The following is an 18,970-nucleotide window of genomic DNA, read 5'->3' as shown; positions in this document are numbered from 1 at the left end:
GTGGGATTTATTGCTCCTTGGGAGAGTAGCATCCGCACGGAACGGGAGAATGAACGCCACATTGCTTCTGGTCGAGTGGAGCATGCAAGGCATTCGTCTGTTCGGGCTTCTTTAATAAACACATCACCACTCCTGCCGTTCTCCACAGAGTCCACTGTGGCTCAGAAATGCACACAAAAGATGTTTCGCATTGTGTAATTTATGGCACCCATGTCACATGCAAGGTCAGACTGGATTAAAATTTCTCCTTTGGCAAAAGTGCTGCAGTGTTTCATCACTTTTTTTTTTTTTTTAAGGTCCAGCTTTGTCAATGGCGCAGGATGGCTGTGCAGCCCAGGTTGCTGGGGTTTATGGCTGCAGCCTGCATGATCCTCTTAGCTCCTGACCAATAACCCTGCGCAGTTGTTCACAAACTCACGGGGGGCACTTTTGTGAAGAGGCTGCGGTAGTCAATTGCATCTGAACACACGGCTCTCCAACCTGTTTGTTTGCATTTTGATTTTAGGCTATAGATTGACTAAAAATAAGAACCCGAACACCCACCCTCCCTATCATATATATCGTACACAGCCGTGAGGTGGAGTCTCTGGCAGGCTTCTCAAAATTGTATGCAGCAATGTTTGTATTCCCAGCACTGCAAATGACCAGGAGGAGCCTTTATTGGTTGATTTAGGAAAAAAGTAAAATAGCAATAGAAAGTACCATGAAATGGTCTTCAGCACTTACCTAGAAAGTTAGGCTAATGCTTTCATAAAATGAATAAAAAGCAGAACAAGAATGACTATGCTTTCTATAAATCTCATCCAGTTAGCATTTCGGGGAGAGGTTTGCTGTACTAATTAACTATGGGAGTTCAGGCCTACAGTCCTATCTGAGCCTTAAACCTTCCCATGGTTCTGTGTATTTTCATTCTTTCACTTTTGAAGTGTCCAGTATGAGTTCATATTTACAACCCCCTTCCATCCCATCAGGTCTTTCAGATGGTCTATCCAGATATTTCAGACTGGTTCTCTGACCCTTACTGGAGACTGGAGGGTGAGAAATGGTGTTATGCAGTCACAGTTCAGGTGTGAAGTATGAACCCTGACTGCAAACCTACCCATGTGTGGAAAAACAGCCCAGTGTTGCAGGACACTATACATCTGTGATTTTCAGTGTTTCCATTTTAACAGGGGAGGAAGAACCCTTGGAGAAGTGAAACTGCGCTACCTCTTAGCAGCCTGTAGATGGCAGTGACACTATGTACTGCACAACTTCATCCACACAATGTAGCTGGGCTTTCTGTGTAGTTTGCTTTGGGTTTATTTATTATTTATATAGAATTCAAGATTGTTCAGCCCTGGTCATTCTAGACTCAGAATTAATCACTTGGGCAAATTATCTGTGTATAAGTGGCTGAAGGGCTCTTGCCTCATATCTTTAGAAACTCGATTTCAGTGAAGATCTGTGAAACCTCTCGGACTTTGTCTCTCCAGGCCCAGGGCTGGCCTCTCCTGCCTGCTACAGCTTCCAGAAGGCAGGCTTTCTCTCTCACTCCAGTGCAGGAACACAGCCTAATCTGACTCTGCTGTGGTTGGGTTTCTCTGAACTTAACCGTGTTTCCTAAACAATACTTGTAAATGTACCTTCAGTAAATTCAGTAGACCACTAACAGATTAACTCCTCCCCATCCACACACGTTTGTGTGTGTGTACATGTGTACATTTCACAGTGCTGCTCTTCATTTGCACAAGGTGAAGCAATTAATACATGTGCATTGATGTTTTTTTTGGCTATAGAAGGCTGCTTTGATCTGGGGGTCTTCAAGACATCAGGTCCTGCAGAAAAACCATTAAGCCATTGTTGAGTGTCTTTAGAGAGAGTGCTTTATTGATCCGCGTGTTCACGAGAATATAGGATTGTAGCGTTTCTTTAATGTATTTATTTCCCCCTCCTAAGTGTAGCTTCAGGGCAAACATTCACTCCCATGGCACAGCAGGACAGCAGCTCAGAGCTATTCTCCCTCTGGGTGTTACAGTAAGACTGCGGCTGAAACTGAGGAGCTGCTGTAGATGGAGCAAGGAGGGAGCTGTGTAGTACAGCCGTCCGTTCACAAAACCTCCATTTGGCATCAAATGTATTTATTTATTTATTTATTTTTTACTTCACTGTTCTGCACAATATATGTATGTATGTGTATGTGCATAACATTATGAGCACTGACAGGTGAAGTGAATAACACTGATAATGTCATTATCATGGCACCTGTCAGTGGGTGGGATATATTAGGCAGCAAGTGAACATTTTGTCCTCAAAGTTGAGGTGTTAGAAGCAGGAAAAATGGGCAAGCGTAAGGATCTGAGCAACTTTGACAAGGGCCAAATTGTGATGGCTAGACGACTGGGTCAGAGCATCTCCAAAACTGCCGCTCTTGTGGGGTGTTCCCAGTCTGCAGTGGTCAGTACCTATCAAAAGTGGTCCAAGGAAGGAACATTTTCCATTTTACACCTGCAAAGTGAAAGATGTTCCCATCTTTGATGTGGTCGTCCTCCAGGACTTTTTCCATCTCTTGAGATCCATTCAATAGCTTCCTTTGTCCATCTTTGACTGACTGTATGTGCATGTGTTTCATTGTTCCCCTCCACCAAAACATAGTTCTGTCATTGGCATAGGACGGATATTTTTAATGCTATGATTTATGCATTTATATTTGTTTTGATGTCATTGATGGGGCTGTGCACTTCAGTCCTGATATTTTTATTGTGGCGTGTTGGTGAGAAGCATGGCAGAAAACCTGAGTCACAGCAGTAGGTGGACACAGAGTCACAGTCTTCATCTCGCCGAGGCAGATCACCCAGAGGTGAACCCTGGCCTCACCCAGGACTGTAGGAGGACTAGGAGTCGCAGCAGCAGCTCACAGTGAAGAACAGAGTCGGCAGCTTGTGCTTGCAGCATGGAAGATGCAGAAACGTACAAAAATGACAACCGCTATCAAGAGCACCCTTGAAATAAGCAAAATAATGCATTGATAAAGTACGTGCTCGTTATCAATGGTACTGACTGTGAATCACTTGCCTTAAAATGATTCAGCTTTTCTTTTTTAATTATCAACGGGAGTGTGCTCAGAGCCTGGATGTTTTATTTATTGATTTCATTTGTTGGAGATGGTGGATGGTCAAAGTAGAAGTGTCAGTCTGCAGGGGTGTAGGAGTATACTGGTTACTTATTATTTTTCTCATTTCATTTCAGATAGCAGCCTGCATCATTACTTTTCTCTGGAACTAATTTGATTTGGACTACTGGCAAAAGGCTTTGTGTTCCCAGGTTGCCACTAGGCCAAATAAAGCTTAATTGCTTGTGTGTAATGGAGTTTAATGTTTTCGTGGTTTTTTTTGGTGTAATTGTCTTTTACAAATATTTTTGTGCTGGGGCCTCCTCTAGAGTATCGGGAATGATCTACTATCTTCATTACATGGTTACAGAATGTGAAGGAAAGATAGGCAGGGAGTTTGAATGGATTTGTTTCTTCTGACTGGAGAGTCAACTTTTTGTAAATTAAGGCAATGCAGGTTTATGTGATACTGTGTAGCTGGCAGGGTGTACAAGCATTCTCAAAACAAGATGACATGAACTGATTAAAAACAATAACTATTTTAATTTTATTTTCTGGTGACACTATGTGGCAGATGGAAATAGGCGTCGAGTCTTTTATATTTGAGCTTTGAACAATGGAGGGGAAAAGGAAGAGATTTCTACTCATCCATGTCCCTTGTTCAATGGTAATATTAGTTTTTTTTCTATTATTATATCTGAACATTCTTTGCTCTTCCCAGAGGACTGTATACTATAATATGTCATGGGCTTAATACTTTAACTTTTTATTTATTTTTTAAAGGAAGATGCTTGCATTTACAGGATGATAAACTGTTGTCAAAAAGCATTTCCTTTACAAATCAGATTCTCAGTCCAAACCCTTTCCAGCTAAAATATTTGAGGAGAGGCTCCCTGATGGTGCTGCCAGGTACATTATCTCTGCTTGGGTTTTGGAAAGCAATTTTATTTTTGTTTTTGTTTCTTCTGCAGCAGGTATTTGGACAGATTAGCTAATATATCAAGGATATTGGTTGACGTCTGAATAGGTTTTATTGATCCCTTTTGACCGATTGGTCCACTGTCATGGACAGGGTCTCCTCTGATCAATCAGCTACTCTCATCTTCAGCTCTTCACACTTTCATTCCCCCACCCATCCACCCTTTCGAAAAAGAACATCACAACAAGCAAATGAAAAACTTCATCAAGCATTTAAAAAGCCCTTTCCTTATGGCGGTGTTGGCGAGCTCAGGCCGCTCCACTACCTGAACATCACATCAGTGTGGTGCTGAGCTCTGTGCCTGCACGGCGGCTCGGCTGTGGGGGAGCTCCGGCAGCCTCACACTCATCAGAGAGGTTGCTGTCAGTTCGTATCTATATCAACCCAGCTGACTGTACTGGAGAGAGGACACACAACATTCACCAGTTACTGCAGCCCTACACGAGAGAAAGAGGGAGGCGGAGAGAGAGAGAGGGGATGGCAGGGTCAGAATACAAACCATTGCACTAGAGGGGAGTAACACTATTGTTTATTTATTAGTTCGGAAGCAGAGAAAATAACTATGAAATTTTAATGTGCCAGAAGTTGTGGTGGGTTTTTTTTTTTTCTTTATGGCAGAAATGAAACCCATGTTGTTTTAAGACTGCCCTGACCCAGTAATGTGGAGCATTGATGAGGACAGCTGGTATGTTTCCCTGTGAAGATGCTTTTTGTGGGAGGGAGGGGCTCATTTTAATGTGACAGGGCTGAACAGTCATCTCCCTTTCTTCCATCTTTACTGTAATCAAAGGAGGATCTATGTCTGGTGTGTATGTATGTATATGTATATATACACACATACATAATATATATTTGTTTCTGAATTTTCTTAATTACATCAGAGGTTCATGTAGTTGTACAGTATAGCATCAATAACATCTCAAATGCAAGTACGTGCAAATCCCAGCCCATGCATTTTTAATAGTCAAATCCCAGCAGGCTAATTAAATCCCTATTATAAAAGTATTAAATTGGTCCTCCCTCGAGTCTCCGCGTTAATATTTACCCTTTGAAAGAAGATTATCTCTTTCTGTGTTTATACAACTAATGGGATATCTGTTTTTCAGTGAAACCCAGGGTTGCCAACACCCGTCGTCTTTGCGGTGCTGTGTGTTGTCAAGAGAGCTGCAATCAGCCGAGTGTGTCTTTATGCTCTTATGTTGCAAAAGAAAACCAGTACGACGGCATATCTCGGAAGCAGTGAGTTGCCTTTTATGTTTGCAATCGGCAGAGAGAGCTTTTGAAGAATATTAAATACTCAGAGAAGGCATTGTGAAGTTCTCCCACTCAGATGTGGCATGTTTAAAGCATTGATGGTCATCAGAAGGCTGATATTGTTTTGGCCAGTCTTGAGGACAACCAAAGGTTAGACAAAACCACATCTCAGTTGTGATACAACTGTGTCCCAAAGGGCTTTAGCACATCACAGAGACTGCCTGCATAGATCATGTACTGTACAGTACTGTACTGTACAGGAGTAGGAGGAATGGTGCTGACCTGAAGAGTGAGCAGTGAAAACCAGTGGTTCTCCACAATTAGAACTAACCATGGGCCTGCCTTTAAGCTGGGAGCCAGTGTGAGATGTAGTACCAGGACACCCACAGACATCAGATGCTGAGGACCCTGGACATTATTTCTATTAGTCTTTTAACCCCTCCTCCATCTCAAAGCCAAGGCAGTATCACTCCCAGCCAGCATCCCCCACCCAGCAGCAGCACCACCACCACCAGACCTCTTCCTTTCTCACACCTGCCATTGTCAGGTGTTCATCTTGGGACTTAAAGCAGACGTAACCCACTTTGGGCGAATTGTTGCCAAGCGTGACGTACAGGTAAAAAGGATTTATCCGACAGACATCCATGTGATGGCAGGAGGTAAAGGGCTGGAAGAGACCACCTGTGCAATTGGATGAAGTGTCTGCACTGCACTGATGCATTGAGCGTGTCATTCATCTGCAAATAATTCAGGTTGCACGTTGATTTTTGACTATAACCACAGATACATTGATGGAGATGACATTTCTTCCCAATTTCAGTCACTGAAGGTCTTTGTATCCCTAAAAAAATATTACTCAATTTTGTATTAAAAAAAAAAATGTTTTAGAAAGTCCAATACCAAACATTGATTCCCTCGCTGTGAAAAAGCCTAAATTGAGTATCCTGGTGATAGCAGTGCCTGCCCATATTGGAATCAGCACAGTGCATTGATTATTCATGCCTGAAAAAGACTGTGTTCTGTCATGTGCAGTGCCCATTGGAGCTCATTAATTGGCGGGAGAGCAGGGGAGGGAGGGGGAGCGAGAGATAGAGAGAGACCGAGCGGGAGAGAGCGAGCCCGTGCAATGGAGAGAGCCAGATAGTGTGCAATAGAGAGAGAGAGAGAGAGGGAGGGCTGGAGCTAGGGGATTGAATTGGATTTAGATTCTCTTGTGTTCTTTCTTATACCGGCACACTGCATCCACAGTTCAACGTCCTGGGGTAGAACCGCACTAAAACAATCTTTCCTTTTTGCTTTTCTTTTTTTCTTCTGTCTGAAAATTCTTACTCCTCTCTGGCTGATTTTTTTTCTTCAATTCCAATTTGTAAAATATTTTTAAAAATGACCACTTACTATCACAACCATGAGTACTGCTGTGGGGTTGCAGAGGGGTGTGACAATGTCGGGGCCATGCTGAATACCTCCCAGCTCCCAAGGATGCATCCAAGGCTACAGTATCCACACTCCCAGTCTCAGCAGCAGCTCAAACAGCAACATCAACAGCAGCAGCAGCAGCAACTGCAACTGCAAAACCACCATCCATCTCTGAGCACACACAGGTACTACAGCTCCTGCACCTTGCCTGTGTCCTCCAAGCACAGAGGGAAGTTCACAAACCTGCGGGACAGTGTGAAAAAGAGCCCCACTAAAAGCACGGCAAAAGTTAAGTCAACTAGCGGCTGGTGGTCAGACAGTTCGTGGAACTCTCTGTCGTGTGATAAGGTACGTCTTCTGACTGCCAAATGTGCATCGCTCGAGTAACGCTCATACCTGGAACCAGGGCCAGGAGCGTGGGACCCGTCCAGCACGGCTGCTTCCTTTGTACTGCGTGCACATGCTGCTATATGTGACTGTGCATGGAGTATGTTGTATTTTGGAAGCCTGTGATTTCATATTTATTAATTTTCTGGGTGTGGTGTTTGTTTCTTGTTGCTGATTTGTGTACTGCTTCACATAACCATGAATGAAGCAACGAAATAAAAGGAAAAGTTAAGTCTAGAAACCACATTGTTACAATTTTGCAGCTGTGCATTGGAATATTTTAAAATATGGTGGTTTTGTGTTAAAAATCAATGTAACCTTTAAAAAATAGTTGGTTGGTATTGCTAATTTATCCTTAGTGGGAGAAGTGAGATGCATTTGTGTGATTAGCTTGAATTTCATGGCTCAGTGATCAGGATAAGTGACTTCTTAGGATTGGCTAGCTTATGATACATTTTTACTAAGGAACTTAATGGCGTGTGTTCAGAGAGGCAATTTCAGAGAAAATTCGAATATTCTGCTTAAAATGTAAAAGTGTGTACTATTTCAGACATACACAGCTATGCATTTACAGGAATATACACTGTTTCAGGTACATAGTGTCTGCAGTGAATTTACAATACGATCTTTTATGAAGTACTTAATTTTAGTTATGTTGTCAGCATTCCTGTGGAAAAAGGAAATGGGGGGGAAAAAAACAGCTGCTATGAAAGCAGTCATCTTTTGCAGTGTAAAGTGTGATAATTTGAATGATTGTCATATGCTCATTATAATCAAGATGCTTCCTTAGAATCTGTGACTTTTCTGGAGAAGGGGGTTGTGCTTATTACATTTTTTAATGATTATTGTTTAATTTGTATTTTATTTGTGTTTAGTCGGCTGAGTTAGTAGATAAAGGTTTAGTTTACACCAAATGCCAGAGGAGGCCTGTGATTGCGATTGACCGGTCATGCGATTGATCAGTGTTAATTTTCATGTGCCGTTCTGTGGTTTGTTCCATGCGTTTGCAGCAATTTGCTTTAATAGTATATACAGAGTATGTTGCTTTTGATAGGCAGATCAGACGCATAAAACATTTATAAGGCAGCAGCACAAGGCTGGGAGTTCTTTGATTAAAAAAGAAGGGGTTGAGCCTAGAAGCTCCACTTCATTTTGTTTTGATCTTGGTCTTTTTTTTAATTGTTGAGAGCTCAATTAAAGGCGTATCATTGTCTTAGGGAATGCTGTGTAGACTGATGGGCACAAACTGTTGGACATAATACCTAAGAGAGGCCTTGATCGATACACCTGAAACATAGACCTCTGTGCGTGCTCCTGTTGCCACCTCGGTTGCATGTGAAGTGCTTCTTGTACACGTGTGTTCGGTGTGTGTACGGTGTCTGTGTGGCACATGTGAGCGCTGTATGAATGGCACAGAGATCAATTAAGTTTGACGTTTGTTTAGTGCTTCCCAAAGAGAGGAGGGATTTTAACACCTGGGTCAAAACTGTTTAGAGGTGAAGATAAATCTGCGAGGGAGGGCACTCGGCTAGGTATTGCTAGCGTTTGATGTCCAAGAGCGTGTAGTGGTTGTTGAGCTCTGACACAGCGGCAGTGTTAAGAACGGTAGTATCAGCATATGTTTCCCACAGCTGAAATATCATTACAAAAACACAGCATTTGATTTGATTTGTTTGCGTCGGGAATCTGCTGAGCTCTAATGAGGTTTAAAGTGCATTTGCGTGGCTGACCCCCCCTGGCCTTTAGTAGGTCTGAGCGGTCAGCCCAGTGCAGCCTCCTGCGTTGGCACACAGCGCTCGCGGGCGCTGAATTTTGCTCCCTAACAGCCAGAGAGCCCATCATAACACTGGATTATAAACAACAGGCAGAAGATCAAGAAAAATGTCACACAAATATAGATAATGCTGGCTTTGAGTTACAGGAGCAGAAAATCTAAGAGGCATATAAAGCACACTGTGAATATGCTTGTGTCTATGGTTTGTTTAAAGTCCAAACAATGTGCCACTCTGTGTGGTGTGGTCTTTAACATGCTTTTAAGGAAAGAGCCACTGAGCAGCTTTGATGGAGTGAGAATAAAGCTGCTGATGCAGTATGGGTCACACAGGGTCTAATGCAAATGATCGTGCTGTGCATACCAGCGATGTTTAGGAAAGTGTGGACTCTGCTCATTCTAACCTGCCATGCCTCTAAGTATACATTCACTGTTGTTTTGACTGAAGGCTTTTTGCAGATAAGTTGAGAACTTTGTAGCAGTAGTAGGTGCCCGATAAGGTTGGGATGATATTATGATAATTTTTTTAAATAGTTTTTTCTTAATGAATACATTCAAGAGCTGGAAAAACAAATATTTTTTAGATTTTTAGGTACAATTTAGAAGTTTGTTTTACTCATCAGTACTGTCATTTTTTATTTCACAAGTAGAATTTATGAATTAGAGACTATATAAACAGGGTTTCAATAGGTAATTACCTCAGTTTTAATAATCGTTTGTAGTGTATATTCCTTTTAAAATGTACAGTGTGCTGGATATAAGGTACGGGGTAAACGTTTTCTAGTCCAGGGGAGAATGGAAATCTTTGTCTGTGACTCAATGTGGGATACCTGCAGTATTCGAGACTTTCAACTTTGACGAGAAAGCTGAAGTGAGAGAACGGCACTCGGCTGCAGATGCCGTTAAATAAGACCATAAACATGGCACTGATTCTGAGGAGCTGGAGTACCCAGCACCTGTTGTTGTTCTGCACCGCAGCGCCTCACGCCGCAGGGATGTGACTTACCGTGTTCAAATGATCTGGAAATGTGATTAAAGCAATTCAGAAAGTTGTGTGGGGTAGGTAAAAGTGTAAAGTGGTTTAGTTGCCAAAGTTTAGTTGTATTCCATTGCTTCCTATCAGTCAGTTGGGCAGGCTGATGTGATGACCTATAAATAACACATGAAAATCAAATATTGTATATATCATTGAACATTTTCATCACAATATCAAATTATCAATAATAGTCTCCATCCTAGTGCCCAGATATACTCTAAACCTTTCGGTGTTGTCATAACTGTAGATTACATGTAACTTTTATTGTAAGAGAGATTACAAGCCATAAGGGGCCATTTCTTTAGTTTTTTTTTGTATTTCGTGCTTATTTGTAGATGAGGAATCCCAGACGTTTTGTACTTCAGATTCTTTAAAGAACTACATGGAAGAACACTGTGTAAAGAAGCACCTCCTGTTTTCAGGAGCTGGGTAAACTTGGCTTTTAATACATTTTGTTGGGTAGTTTGATGATTTCACTATAGAGTGCTTCTCATACTTGCAATTTAACCCATGAGGTTTTTGGTAGTTTTTTGGTCAGATTACCCATTTGAGCCGAGGGGAAAACTCATCCCTTCTTGGGGTGTCTTTGGTTGCATTTACAATTTCTACTCATCCGTCCTCTGATCCAGGGTGGAGTCGATTGGGAGCCATCGTTTCCGCACTGGGTTGTTGGGCATCTCTAACGCACTATCGTGCCACTTCGTTTTTAAGGCCAAGGGTTGGTTTGTTCCTTTTAATATTTAATCTACAATCTTCACAGTTGTTCCAGAGTGTTCTGAAAATGTATGTGCCCTCCAGATCTGAGCCATCTGCTGCTTCATTATCCAGTCATCTGTTTTCTGATGCTCGGAGCTCTCGAATTAAATAAATAAATCGACAAAATGGCAACTGATTCCATTATTTATTTATTTTTCTCCTCTCTAGAAAAAGAAGGAGAATGCGGTAGCTGTGATCTTTTCAGTTTCTTTTTGAAGTCCTGGGCTTCGCCATAGGGATGCACTGCAGGGGGGGGAATCCTCTGTCACGGCCACAAAGTCTGCACATTTCAGTTCTCATGAAAATTTGAAGTCTTCCTTCACAGCTCTGCCACTGGCGAAATCATATTCAGCACCCATTGCCTAGTGCTGTTGAATGCTCATGGCAAAAGGGCTGCATGATCGCATGAATAGTACTGATCATTTATTTTCTTTATTTTTAAATCATGATCATATTCTACTAATTGTTAAACATTTCATGTGTATGCATTGTGAACACGATTCTTCAATTGGGTCACATCGTCCTCACCTACCTCACATGCTGACATGCTGAGAAAGGCAGATGTCTCTTATTCAGCGCTTGCTGGCCATTGCCCACTTACCTCAATAAGGTGGATTTCCATACGAACACTACACTTCACTTATACTGCCTTAGGCTCCTCATCAAACTGACTCGAGTTCGTCAGAGCCTGGGGCGATTGGCCGGCTGTCCACTGTCACAGTAATGTGCACATTTAGGTTTGTGCATTTCCCCTCACTTTCGTTTTTACAGTACTAACACCCACCTCCCCCCTCTATTGTGTTGTCACTGTTGATGATGTCTTTGTTTTTCGCCTGTGCTGGTGTGTGTTTGTCTTGACCTCTGACCCTGTGCTATTGTTTAGCAGACAGATGCTGTTCCTCCCTCTGCTCCTATAATCCCCGTGATCCCTATCTCGCCAGTCCCAGCTGAGGCCAGTGTCATCTCGTCATCCACGTCACAGGTTTTTTTTTTTTTTTTTTTTTTTTGACATTTATTTTCCATTTCACTTATGTTTTGGTAGAGTGTTACACTGTCAGAGATCCCCTGGAAAATACATGTCCTTATGCACATGCATCTTTGAAATACATTGCTGTGCATAGGAGGAAAAGAGGGCATCCCGAGCATAAGCAAACCAAGGGACTAATTTAATTTATTTGGAGACTTAAAAGCATTCATGCTTCAGCATTGCATTTTCTGCAGTATGGTATGCGATGTATGTACAATCCTGCTGTTGTTAATCTCTTGTGAATGTGATTTTATTTTTATTTTATTTTTTTAAAATGTCTGTAATGCTAGTGATTATCTTGGCTGGTCTGTGATGTGTGCAATGCATTTAACTTTTCATGCGGATTTGAAATGTCAGTATATTTAGTAAGTAACCCGGGTCTTGTGGGATGGCTTCTCACGTTTGAGCCAATCCAGTTATTGTTTTGAAGTATTTCAAAGGGTGCTGCTGAGAAGACTGAGATTCTTTGCTAATATAATGCATTTTATTTATTTTTTTCTCCTCTTTTCAAGGCAAACCCGCCACCTGTAGTGGTGAACACCGATAGTTTGGACACGCCTCCATACGTAAGTCTGTTTTATTTTATTCTTGACATGTTGATTGTGGTCTATAATTTTGCATCACTTTGTGATTTCATAGGAAACTTTAGCCTATTGGAGAAACCAAGCAAAAAAACAAAACCTACTTCTATTATTTGGATTTGCATTAAAAAGCAACTGTGATCATTCATATTTTTCTGTTACAACTCCATTAAGAAAGAATGGTTCGCGTGCAATCAGTCCCTTCAATTAGAGTAATTAGTTTGACAGTGATGTAATGACAATCTGCAGCACCTGGTTAAATGAGGTGGCTTTACAAAGAGCAGTTGGGTTATTGCTTTAACCATTTAGAGTTTGTGTTGCTGATTAATATTACCATTTAGATCTGTTTTTTTTTTTTTTAAATACAGTAAAACTTTTGACGGTGTTGCAGCATTGAGCTGTGTGATTTGTGACTTTTGTGGTCTATTGACATTTTTACCTGTAGAAGAAAAAGCTGCTGGTGAACTGCATGCAGAACACTACTGTAGAGGTAACTTTAAAAAGAGGGGGAAAAAGTTAAATGCTTGGTCTTGGGGAGAAATAATATAGTGGAAGTGTGACTTCATGGTATTCCTGTAGGCATTGTCCATTACCTGAGCCCGACATGAATGCTTTTGCTGATGCAGAGAGTGCTCCTCTCGGGCCCTGGAGAGAGTAACTGATGCTAGCCTTGGTGCTGAAGGACCTTGCACTGTGACGGTGCTGCTTTCCCCCAGCTGAGCATGCAAGGCTTGCCTCGCCTCTGTTTAAGATGCAAGCCAGTCCTTGTGTCTGAAGCAGGCTGACCACAGATGTATTGTCCTGAGATGAACAGAGAATTCAGCAGCGGGGCTGGGGAGTCCTGGAGTGCTGGCACTGTGTGGCTTTTCTCCTGTGCCGAAGATACTGCTGTAGGCAGAGGAAAGAAGGCTTTAATATTAAAGCCCTCTGTTGCCATGCTCACCGTACCTTCCCAGGGTGCGTCTCCTGTGGAGTGGAGTACAGAATCGTCAACCCTTCTGCGCCGTGGCAATGCTGGGTTGCGTCTCTTAGCCTTTGCCCATTCGAGAAGCTTTCAAGAGTTTCTTGGCAAAAGTTCGGTGTTTTTTGTTTTTGTTAGTTTATATTTTTAGCAACACCTCTCTCTCTCTCTCTCTCTCTCATAAGTACTTCTGTGATGATACCGTGTGTGTTTTCCCCCCAATAGCTCAGCATTGACTAATAATCCTTTATCCCTTTTTAAGCCAGAATCCCTGCCGAGCCGACTTCTGTCATTTTGTACGAAAAAAAGAACATCCAATGTCAAGCCTTGCTCAAGATTAGAGTCTCTGATCGTTGATAAAGCATTGTGGTGTAATGAATGAATTATATAAAACAATAATGAAACAATCCAACTGCCACTGCTGTAGACCAGTTTGAGTTCAGTCACATGACTGGTTAGTCTGCCAGTAGAAAATAGAGTAGGTTAATGTGTTGTATTCTTAGTCACTGCAAATTGACTGCAGGTTTGTGCTCTTTATCATTTTTAAGCTTTATACCTAAACCTATAGACTGGTTGAGGGTTGGTTTGTTTTGTTGGTGCACTTTTTGTTTTGTACCAAATTGCAAGTCATTTATAGGCCTTAATTTCATTGAAAAGGCAGTTGCAACAGCTGCCTGATCTGGATTGAAACTATAACGTGGAAAACATTAACTGCTGTTAGTCTAATTTGTCTTTGTCTGGGGGATTAAGCTGTTGTCACAAAAATGCAAGTAAGACTAAAATGCAGCCATTGAAACGAAACACCTCTTAGTATTTTTTATGTTCCTTTTAACTGAGCTGCTGTCGTTTCTGTGAGGAGCAATAAGGATGCGTCTTCTGCGCTACCTTCCACTCTATCACACAGTCTCCATGCACCTCTGTGCCGGGGCTGATTGTCAAACCCCTGATGAGTCAGTTTCCATGAAAACCAGTCGTATGTTGCCTGTGATTTGGACAACCCCTTTTTGTTTATTTATAATGGAGGAGAGTGGGGGTTCAGGAGTCGTATTGAAGCTAGTACTGCTTCAGTAATGCTACAACACTCACCCATCAAGTAACGAGTGGGCAAAATTTTTCATCCATGTCCACAGGCAAGCAAGAAAGGTAAAAGGGGCCCTCCATGAAAAAATCATGCCATCTCATAATTCATATACGCATGGAAGTATTGTTGCAGTAAACGAGCAACACCATTGGCTAACACATTGGGCACATGCTCCTTACTCTGGTAGAGAACTGTGTCGTTCAGCTGAGGAAGCTGAAGGACTAAAGGCGCAGACACAGAAAATAAATAAGTTATGAGATGGGGGTTTGTTAGCATCGTGAAGCAGCACTCAGTGTTATGAAGCCCATTTTAGATTCCAAGTTTCAGTGTGTTAGAAGTATATGACAGTCACACATTAAGAAGGGGGACAAATGTATTCTCTTAACTTAAATTAGACTGGAAAGTAAGCTTTGAAAACACTAAAGGGCCATATTCAATAAACATCAACGTCGCATGAAGTTTAGCAATGCTTTTTTCACACAGTGGTACAAAATACAAGAAAATAAACACTGTAATTTGCTTTTATTGCCTTTTTTAGGCATCTGAAAGATTTATGTGCCATTTCCCCACTTAAGTGTTTATTTCCCCATGATTATGACCCAAAAGGTTTTGGTCCCTCAGCCCTTATTGCCCTGTACAGTGATGCGTTATAAGGTAGCTTGTACAAAGACATGCTTCTGGATGTCACTGATATGATTGGCTGTGACATCACTGGTTTGGTTTCTTCCATAAACTGAAGGCTATTGTTATGCCAGCAGACTGACACTGGAATTGGTCTGTCATGAGGTTCTGTATAAGGCCATCAGCGTTTACCTAGGAAAAGGTCTTTTTTTTTCTTTTCTTATAGTTCAGGCTTGACTTTTTGGCTGTTACTTGCAAAAAGCCTGCAGAGTACTGTTTGTAAAAATCGATTTTATTTATATTTAAAAAATGCTGAAACTAGGTTAGTCTTGCTCAATGCATAGGAATGTTTTCTTTGTTTGTCTGTTTATGGTAATGAGCCATAATTGACCTCAGGCTCAGAGCTTTCTGTGCTAGACAAATTCTTATATTCCTAATTAAGCTGTCTCACACTTTCACTGAACTGCTGGTGACTGACTATGTGCGTGCAGGAGGAATGAAACCCAGACCAGTATTCAGATGTGTGCCCATGGAAATAGTTTAAGCACAGAACAAATGTACAAGACATCACAGGATCTGCATCTCCGAGCTTCTGGCACAGAGCACAGTCCAATTAAATTTCTGCAGTGAGCATGCCGGTACCAAACAACCTCTTTCCATTAATAGCGGGAAAACAAAAACATCTCCTCCCTAGATTTATTACTAGCACTGTCACTAAGGGACTTTTTAATTAATTGAAGTATCAAATTTGAGCACAGCTGCTTTTCAAAATGCAATATATTAAGGTGTTTCCGAGTTCCTGAAAAGACATGAAAAAAATACAATATCCAATCTTGATCTGCTGTAGTTTATTAAAAAAATATTTAGCACTGCCCTCCTAATTTCATCTTAAACCTTCCTGCATTTGTAATGCATTTGATTGCTTCTCGTGTACACTAAGTATCCTGTAGTAAGGGCGTCTGCTAAGAAATAATTATCTCACAAATGCATTCAACTGGGATGGTAGAAAAAGGAGAAAAAAGACATGAGCTTGTGGTCAGGTTTGGTCAGTGTTCCTGCTTCAGAACATTGAAACCACCACTCCGTGCTCTTATTTAACTTTGGTCTGTATTGCAAAGTCATGCGACAGCTGGAGAGCCTTCCCCAATCCGTCTCGGCACCAGCGTATCCGAGTGATCATATTTCTTCATGTGGACATCTGGAGGGGAAATCGCGAAGCACTCCGTCGGAAAATAGGCTCATCCATCATGGTACACTTAGAGCTTCCCTTTTGCCCACCACTCGTTTCAATTATTTTTTCATTAGTATTAGAATCCTATTTACTCAGTATGCAAAATAAAATTACGACATGTAAAACAAATTTGCATGTGTGTTCAGCCATACATCATCGCTTTGCGAAGTTTGTGGGGCTCAGGTGAGGCGATGCGAAAAGCTATACGACGGGAACTGGAAACTAATTTTGTTTGTGTGTATTTTTAGGTTGGAAACAATCAAAACAAGTAATCGATTTGCTGGTTTCCTAGGAAACTATTGAGCAGAATTAAGTTAAACTGCATTTTTTCCTGGAAGTTTGTTATTTACAAAATGTGCTTGTTCTGTACTGCCTGAATTTTAAGTTGAAAATTATTATTCACTGTTTTCAGAAGCCCATTATATTCATGCACTTCAAAGTGTTGTGCTGTTCTGATGCATTGATCTTGCCTTTAATGAATCTTTGGAGACCTATCATATGCTGTTTCCACTTTTACTGTAATTCGAACTGGGGGTGCAGGAGGTAGGGGGATGGGGGAGGAAGAAACCACATAGGTGTCTAGTTGTGCATTCCCTGAGGTGCCAGACTTACTCCTCGCTGTGCCACAGCAACTACCCCCTCCCACTCTTTCCTTCCTCTGTAGTGTAAACCCCCTACTCCTCAACTGTGTCATGGTACAGTAGCAGATGTATGTACCGTGTCGAAAAATGTTCATATTTAAAAGTCTATATCCATCTGCTTTAAGCATTAAAAAAATTAAAAGGTAAGCACATACGGACATGACCCGGACTCTCTTGGTTTTTGTGGTGTGGGTCGTCCCCCTCTATTTTGTGCTTGAATTTTCCCATTTCCTGGAACAGCCCAGTGGGACCCTGTCAGTTTTGTCCTTTCTGGCTTTTACAGGGAGCAAATGAGAAATATTTGTCTGCACTTGTCAGCTTTTACAATCTGGGGTGTAAGACCTTATATATGGCTTACTGTATCTCGTATACACTTGTGTAAATTCTAAATTTGTTAAATGTATTATGCCTTAACTGCACTGTATTATTGCACTTCGTATTGCTCTTATTATATAATAATAATAGGGCAGACAAATTAACAATTATTGGCAGTCCTCAAAATGATAATGACAGATCTATTGACACTGCAAAGACTAAGGTATATAGATGAGTTTTGTTAATAACATGCAATTAATCATGAGTTAGAGGCCAGTTGCCATCAGGTTACTGACAATTAATTTGCTATTACTATATTACAGGTAAAATGGATAATTGGCAGAAGAAATTTAAGAACAAATTTCATAGCATCAGTAACTCTTCAGTAACTTTTTCCATTTCTTCCATAATTAAAACATTCATTTTGTGAAAGGCAATCAGTGTTGTTGTGAATGCATGAATGCATCATTCTGCGTGTGTTGTGATACAAAGGGCCTAGAAAGAGGCACTTAAAAGACGGGCTAATGTATTCATATTCCACGCATATTTGTTGTTTTCTTTGTTAGTTTTTTGGTTTGTTTTTTCCTTGGAGGCTTAAAACACATGCCTGATTATATAATCAAATTGGATAGGAACGTGGGTAATAAAGCTATGAGATGCATGTGTACTGTACAGTATCTCTGACTCCTGTGTTTCTAAAGGAATAATAAATTGTCATCCACACAGTAAGGCTCGATAGCCCCAACACTGCCTCGGGCACTGAAGCTAAGCTGTTCTCGTTTCTTACTTATGTCCATTTGAAATCAGTTGACTAATTAGCAAAACTGTAATATGATTATGCTTAATTGATTTTTATTCAATTCATTAAAAAACACATCTTATAAGCATATTAATGTAATGCATTTACACACACACACACAATAAAACACTTAAAATATTAAGTTGCCCGAAGTTTATATTTAGTATGCACTTAAGAACAATAGCAAGTAATTTTTCTTCATAGGTAGAGGTGGTAGGTGAGGGTGAGGTAATAGCATTCATCTTTATTTTATATTGTGTCTTTCATTTAAGAATTGCCACAGAGCGCTTTAAAGTGTTAGTTGACATGAAGGCATATAGAAAAAACAGGCACAGAGTGCAGGGGAAAACAAAAACTGACATGGAAAAACGATTGGTGGTTTTTTGGCCTATAATCTCAATACTTACTGCACCATTTGCAAAACTTTTTTGGGTCCTCTGTTAATTTCTCCCTTTACTCTAACACTGAGCTCATTCTATAGTGAAGTAGCAGAAATAAACATGTACACCATAATTTATCATTTCAATTACATTTGTGGTCTCTGGCCCGGAATTGCGCTTTGATTTTAGTTTTATTTTCTTTCTGTCACATGACGAAAATGTAGAGCCCTTTTTGCTCTGGAGTAAATAAATTGAATTTTTGTCTTTGGGTCCTATTGTAAGACGGACAAAGAGTGGCCTTGATAATAGCACAAGCAAAATTGCATCCAAAACGACGTCTGCACTCCCAACTCGTTTATGGCCATGATATAAATTCAATAATGGTCATTTATTGCAAAGAAACAGACGTGTAGACACACACACACACACACACACACACACACATAACCCACTCAGTCCACACATTACTGTAATCTAATAATGTGCATTTTCAAAAGAAAATACTGAGAGCACCTACAGGCAGTTCTGTTTATAAGATTTAATGTTGTGGGTGAGGCTGCCCTTTTCACATTATATATTTTTTCCTCTTTGATTGCCTCGGAGCAGAGCTGATGGTTTCCAGAAGGAGCTACGGCTGAATGGT

The 18,970-nt window shown here is 41.0% G+C and overlaps 1 protein-coding gene across 17 annotated transcripts in view; it reads left to right on the top strand.

The window, feature by feature from the left end:
- Positions 1-18,970, top strand: part of dlg1a (discs large MAGUK scaffold protein 1a) — a 161,306-nt gene that overhangs the window by 95,645 nt on the left and 46,691 nt on the right. For 12 of the 17 annotated variants that reach the window (XM_066709598.1, XM_066709595.1, XM_066709588.1 and 9 more), the window contains one exon: positions 12,230-12,283. In XM_066709598.1, coding sequence (XP_066565695.1) covers positions 12,230-12,283 — 54 coding nt within the window. Of the gene's footprint in view, positions 1-11,573; positions 11,673-12,229; positions 12,284-18,970 lie in introns of all 17 variants that reach the window. The other 5 variants (XM_066709589.1, XM_066709594.1, XM_066709593.1 and 2 more) reach the window with 2 other exon arrangements.

This window comes from Amia ocellicauda, chromosome 7, assembly GCF_036373705.1.
Source record: "Amia ocellicauda isolate fAmiCal2 chromosome 7, fAmiCal2.hap1, whole genome shotgun sequence".
NCBI lineage: Eukaryota > Metazoa > Chordata > Actinopteri > Amiiformes > Amiidae > Amia > Amia ocellicauda.
The sequence above is the reverse complement of the archived record's forward strand: the minus strand, read 5'-3'. Positions and strand labels throughout refer to the sequence as shown.